The sequence below is a fragment of the Chinchilla lanigera genome, unplaced genomic scaffold (assembly GCF_000276665.1).
Source record: "Chinchilla lanigera isolate Chin_1 unplaced genomic scaffold, ChiLan1.0 scaffold00152, whole genome shotgun sequence".
NCBI lineage: Eukaryota > Metazoa > Chordata > Mammalia > Rodentia > Chinchillidae > Chinchilla > Chinchilla lanigera.
In genome coordinates this window covers 405,830-411,848 of record NW_004955553.1, presented here as the reverse complement: position 1 = coordinate 411,848, position 6,019 = coordinate 405,830, and the positions used below count along the sequence as shown (strand labels likewise).

General features: G+C 49.8%; 1 protein-coding gene across 1 annotated transcript in view; it reads left to right on the top strand.

Moving 5' to 3' along the window:
• Positions 1-6,019, top strand: part of Sdk2 (sidekick cell adhesion molecule 2) — a gene marked incomplete in the record, with an annotated part of 261,617 nt that overhangs the window by 202,958 nt on the left and 52,640 nt on the right. Inside the window, 4 exon segments of the mRNA XM_013508659.1 lie at positions 2,670-2,865; positions 2,988-3,086; positions 3,746-3,937; positions 5,180-5,301. Coding sequence (XP_013364113.1) covers positions 2,670-2,865; positions 2,988-3,086; positions 3,746-3,937; positions 5,180-5,301 — 609 coding nt within the window.

Sequence of the window (6,019 nt, the reverse complement as noted above, 5' to 3'; positions counted from 1 at the left end):
CATCTTGCATTGTATTATTATTATTATCATCTGTAATATATCCTGAAAGTCACTCCATAGGTATACAGTATATGAAGAGCTCCTTTGGTTATTTGCATCCATGCACACTTCATCATGTATTTTGATCACCTGTACCCCAGTGATGACATTTTTGTTCTCAGTCTTTACTATAACCAGCAGTGACTGGCTTTGAGCATGCATCTGTTTCTTCTTTTAAAGTAGAGCCTTGAAATAGACTCCTGAAAACAAGATTGCTAGATCAAAAGATAAATGCGCATATCATTTTACCTTGGAAAATAGTTCCCATTTGGTATATCAGATTTTTTACTTTTTTAAACAGGAAATATATTTGTATGATTCAAAAAATAAACTTATAACAAAAAGCTTCCATCCCATCCAAATCTTCCATCTGCCTGGTTCTATTTCACCCAACCCCAAAGCTCTCCACTCTTAAGTACCCACTATTACCTACTGGTGTTTTACATAGCCATCCACCATGTTGGATGTAAATTTATGTGAATGCCAAGAGAGAGAGGGAGAGACAGATTTCTCCCTACTCTTGTTTCTTAAGTAGCTAGAAACCCTGTACATCATCTTACTCTCTCAACTCCTAGACCTAACAAGATAGATATATATGGATTCTGAGCAGTGCTGGGTGGATGTATTCTCCCCTCTACTCTCCTGGGGCTCAGAGAGAACAAGGGAATTTCTCAGTGTCACACAGTGACAGAGCTCGGCTCCAGTTCAGCTGCTCCAATGCAGGATCAACCTTCTTCCTCTCCACACTTACTGTACATCCTGTGTCCCACCCTCATATGCCCCACCAGCAGCACTGCCCTCCGTTACAAGGTTCCACCTGACCAGGTCTTCAATCTGTAAGGGGAGCTGCTTGTCTCAGGAACTTAGAGCACTTTATTTTCCTACAGTTCCACTTTGTTACCCCAGAGTCAGTATCCTGAAGCTGTCACAGGAGGCCACACTCCTACTGCCCCCTGGAGCATCAGAGGTGTAACCATAAGACCATTAAGTCAATATTGCTAGTCCCTAAAACTATACTTCCATTATCCTGTGTACTTCCTTGGGTCATATTTCTGTGCAGGGCCCAATAATAGTTTTAAAGAACCAATAAAGACATTTTTTCTTTTATTTTTTTAAATGATAGAAATTGTAGTTGTTGTAAGTCCAATAAAATAATATTTACCCAAATTTTACACTTGCCAGAGAACACACCATACAATTAATTCCAACAGCGTAATTAATTCAAATTTACATTAATTAAATTAAATTGAAACATTAAGCTTGTTTCTTCATCTACTCCAAAGAAGTTCAGCTACTTAATTGCTATAAAACAAGATAACTAAAATAAAGAGGATATTTAACATACTTATTAAATGCCACTTAGTATTTCTGATTAGTATTTTTAGGGTCTAATTAGTGTCTAATTAACTTGCTATAGGCTATCTTTTCACAAAACCAATTAAATTTCAAAACATCCTTTATAAACACACGGCCCTGAAAAGGAGATTAAGCATTGTTATAGGCATGAGTTAATCGGGAGACATTGGCATGGTATTGTTTTATATCTATAAATACTCATGCTTATTAAAACTCATCAAGTGTAGCTTTCCACCATTAATTGCTATTTAATCAACTTCAAATAAATGGGGGAATCTCTGAAACCAGCTGTCATTATTGGAGACAGAGGAAGGGCTCAGAAGACCAGAGCAGGAAGTGAGAGCAGGAGCCCAGAGGAGGAGGAGGAGCAGGAAGAGGGGTGGGGAGAGCGGGCAAAGGAGGGGGAGGGGATGGGCGGGGAAGGGAAGGAGGAGGGAGGGCTGGGGGAGGGGAGGAGGAGGGAGGGGAGGAAGGTTAGGAAAGGATGCGGAAGGAGGCAGCCGGCTTGGGAACTAGTGGGAGAAGTGGGCAGAGGGGAGCTCAGAGAGAAAGTGGTAGGTTTCCAGGTGGGTGTGTCTCATTGACCCCTCACCTCTAAGTGATGTCTGAAACTGAAATCCTTACTTGGAGGATGTATAAAGGGACAAGAGTTATCCACAAATTAAAGTTCCTGGCTCTATGGGAAATGACCCTTGGAAAACTCCTGGAAGGGCACACCCCAGCTCACAGGGAGAAAGGTATAAGAGCCGAGGAGGATCGGAATCCCAGACTTTCAGCTTCCCCCAGCTGTATGACATAGTGCAAGGCACTCGACCTCTCCGAGCCTGTTTCTTCATCTGTAAAGTAAAGGGCTGGCTTTGTGCGTGTGCAATTGTGCAACGCCCAGGGCTCTGCACTTGAAAAGCCTTACCTTCGGTTAAATTCTCTACTGCTGTCATCTTCAAATAATTTTTGAACAAGGAGCCCCTTGGTTTTACCTTTACACTGGGCCTGCAGATAATGAAGTCTGTCCTGATAAATGCCTCCTCATGGGGGATGACCGACCCTTGGAGGATTCACCCACATTCACCATATCCTGGAGTCAGAGGCTCAAGAACAGAGGAGCACGTCAGAGCAGGTGTCAGCAGGGTCCACAGTCCCATATCTGTGGGCTCCTCTGCTGCCTCTCCTGTCCCTGGGACCACTGGGCCCTGGCTTCTGGATATTGCTGCTTGGCCTAGCCCATGGGTGATAGCGTGGCCTCTTCTGGAACCTTCTTGCTGGCCTCTCCTCAGCTGATCGCTTGGGAACCTGAGCAGGAAGAGGAGGTTACCATGGTGACTGCCCGACCCAACTTCCAAGACAGCATCCATGTGGGCTTCGTGTCAGGCCTGAAGAAGTTCACCGAGTACTTCACCTCGGTGCTCTGCTTCACCACCCCCGGGGACGGGCCCCGCAGCAGTCCCCAGCTAGTGCGCACCCATGAGGACGGTAGGTGGCACCAGCTGCTCCCTCGCCCCACCCTCCCGCCGGGGCACCCCGGGTCACCCAGGGCTGTCTTGCACTCTGGCCCTAACTGGCTCTGGATGTGTGGGGGGCCCTTTTGGGAACAGTGCCAGGGCCTGTGGGACACCTGAGCTTCAGTGACATCCTGGACACTTCGCTGAAGGTCAGCTGGCAGGAGCCGGGAGAGAAGAATGGCATCCTCACAGGTAGGCAGCAAGGTGCTCCTGAAGGGGGCGGGGCTGGGGAGGGTTGGCCGGTCCACCCCCTGCCTTCAGCTGGCTGGCTTTCCTCCAGGCCCTCCCAGCCGGCCAATCCACTTCCTTTTCTTTTCTTTTCCTTCCTGTTATTTGTGTGTGTGTGTGGTTGTTGTTATTACTGAGGATAGAACCCACAGCCTTCACTACATCCCCAGCTCTTTCTATTTTTTTTTTTCTTAGATAGGGTCTTACTAAGCCTCTAAATTATCCAAGATAACTTGTGATCCCCCTGCCTCAGCCTCTTGCAGTGCTGAGATTACAGGCATGTGCCACCAGGCCTGGTTCAGCTCGTTCTTTCTGAGCAACCACTCAAGAGGCTCTTGGTACCTTGGGTTGTACACATCCCAGTATCTCTGGATCCAGGTCTTCAAGACTTCAAGGTCTTTGGGGCCTCAAGGGGCTGGCTCAAAGTCTGCCCTTCTCCTTACAATCCCTACCCCAGGGTGGACCCTCAGCACCTCCCCTGAGAGCCTGGCCAGGTACCGGCAGCTCTCACCTCCCTGGGCTCCCTGTGCCCCATGTGGGCTGAACTATGGAGCTGGAGAAGTGGGAAAATGGTTGAGGCAACTGCCAGTGCCGGCCAAGCTCATGCGCTGGGCTCTCTCCAGGGTACCGGATCTCCTGGGAGGAGTACAACCGAACCAACACCCGTGTGACTCACTACCTGCCCAATGTGACCCTGGAGTACCGCGTCACTGGCCTCACAGCGCTCACCACCTACACCATTGAGGTGGCTGCCATGACCTCCAAGGGCCAGGGCCAAGTGTCAGCCTCCACCATCTCCTCAGGAGTGCCTCCAGGTAGGCTCCCTCCAGGCGGGGCTAGCGGCCTCTGTGGTCCTTCAGAGCAGGACCCCATCTAGAAGACACCCCTCCCTGTGGGAACACTGGCCTTCTTCCCGTAGAGCTCCCCTCTTCCCTGTGGTCCCCAGAACAGACGGAGTCCAGTGACCCAGGTCTCTGAATGGAGGCTCCATGGGGTTGCAGCTGCCTCCCCCAACCCATGGGTCTCAGCACACCACAGGCCCCTGGAGGATTGTACCTTTGTCTCCTCTGCCCTATTTCCCCCCTGCACCAACACCACCCTCCCGCCAGGCCACGGCATCTATGATTCAAGCAAGAGTCCTCCCTGAGGTCACCCAGAAAGTGCAGTTGGATTCCAGCCTGTTGCTTGGCATTGCAGAAAAAACAAGTTGGGCTCTGGTCTCAGCTCTGCTTCTGTCACCCTCTGCGCCTCAGTTTCCCATCTGTATCCTGGGGTTTGGACTAGATAGCCATGTGGCAGTGTCCAGATCAGTAAGGCTCGGACCTGACCAGAGCCCCTAGACCTGCCCACTGAGCTGGCTTAGATCCCTGCGTTTCCATCCCCGCTGAAATAGGTGATACTGAAACCTATGTGCTGCTCCTCAGCCTGGAGCTAAGGGCTTTACAGACATCAACTCAGTAGATCCTCAGAGCACCCCCACACTGGAGGATACCATTATCATTTTCATTTTACTGGGGCACAGAGAAGCATACCTGTCTAAAGACACACACACAAAAAAATAAATATAAATAAAGACCCACAGCCTGCAAGTGGTGCTGTTGGATTCAGACTCAGAATCCAACTGCAAGGTTGTGCTCTTCCTGCTCTTCCTGACCCCCAAGAGCCCCAGGATTCTACCCCCTGGACAGTCATGCCCTCCACACCTTTCTGGTCTCCTGCAGCCATTATGGGATGTGGGAGGACTGTAACGGGTGCGCAGATAGAAGGAGGTGGAAACATTTGGCTTCTCCCTGAACCCAGCTTGGACTCGTGCAGCTTCTATCTCCCTCCTGAGCATTTCGCTTGCACCCAGAACTGCCAGGGAGGCCCCCTCAGTGCCCAGTGGGCCTCCTGGTGAGAACATGGTGCACTGTAAGATACAGTAGTACAGTCAGCATTGGCAGATAAGGCCTTGGCCACACTTCTGCTGAGACCTTTCCAAGGACAGCCCCCAAAATCCTGTTCCATGTGGAGGGACCTGCTCACCTGATCTCTCCTGCCTTGTTCTCCTCCTCCAGAACTCCCGGGGGCCCCTACCAACCTGGGCATTTCCAACATCGGCCCCCGCTCCGTGACCTTACAGTTCAGGCCAGGCTACGATGGGAAGACCTCCATCTCCCGCTGGCTGGTGGAGGCCCAGGTAAAGCCTGCCAGAGTGAGCCTGGGGCCCCCGACAGCTCCTTCTACCTCAGCTCTGCCCTCGGTCAGGTCCATGCCCCTCAGTGCAAAATTGTACATGTATTTTAGTCAGTGTCAATTTTCACATGTGACTGTCACAGCCACACATGAATGCTCTTTGACTTATGATGGGGCTACATCCGGGTAAGCCCATCCTAAATTGAAAACACTATAAACTGAAAATGCATTTAATACACCTAACCAACAAAACCCTCTAGCTCAGTTGAACCTGCCTAAAACATGCTCAAAGCCCTGACAGTAGCCTGCAGGTGGGCACTGTGTGGAAAGATCAGACCACATATTGCCAGCCCAGGAAAAGAACAAAGTTCAAAATTTCAAATATGGCTTTTACTGAATGCCTGTCAGCTTCACACCATCATAAAGTAAAAAATAAAAATTAAAACAAAAAATTGTTAAGTCAAACCATGGTAAGCTGGAGACAAGCTATAAACCCAGAATGCCTCCAGCTCCCAAACTGTCTCCATCTCCACCTCACCTGGGCATGTGAGAACAGCCCCACACCCAGCCCCCACCAGGCTGGGGTAGTGACCAGCTGCCTGAAGACCCTTAATCCCCTAGGTTCTCAGCCCGGATGCACCCTGGAATCAACAAGGAGCATTGCGAATTTCAACACCAGTGTTCACACACACACACACACACACACACACACACACACACTC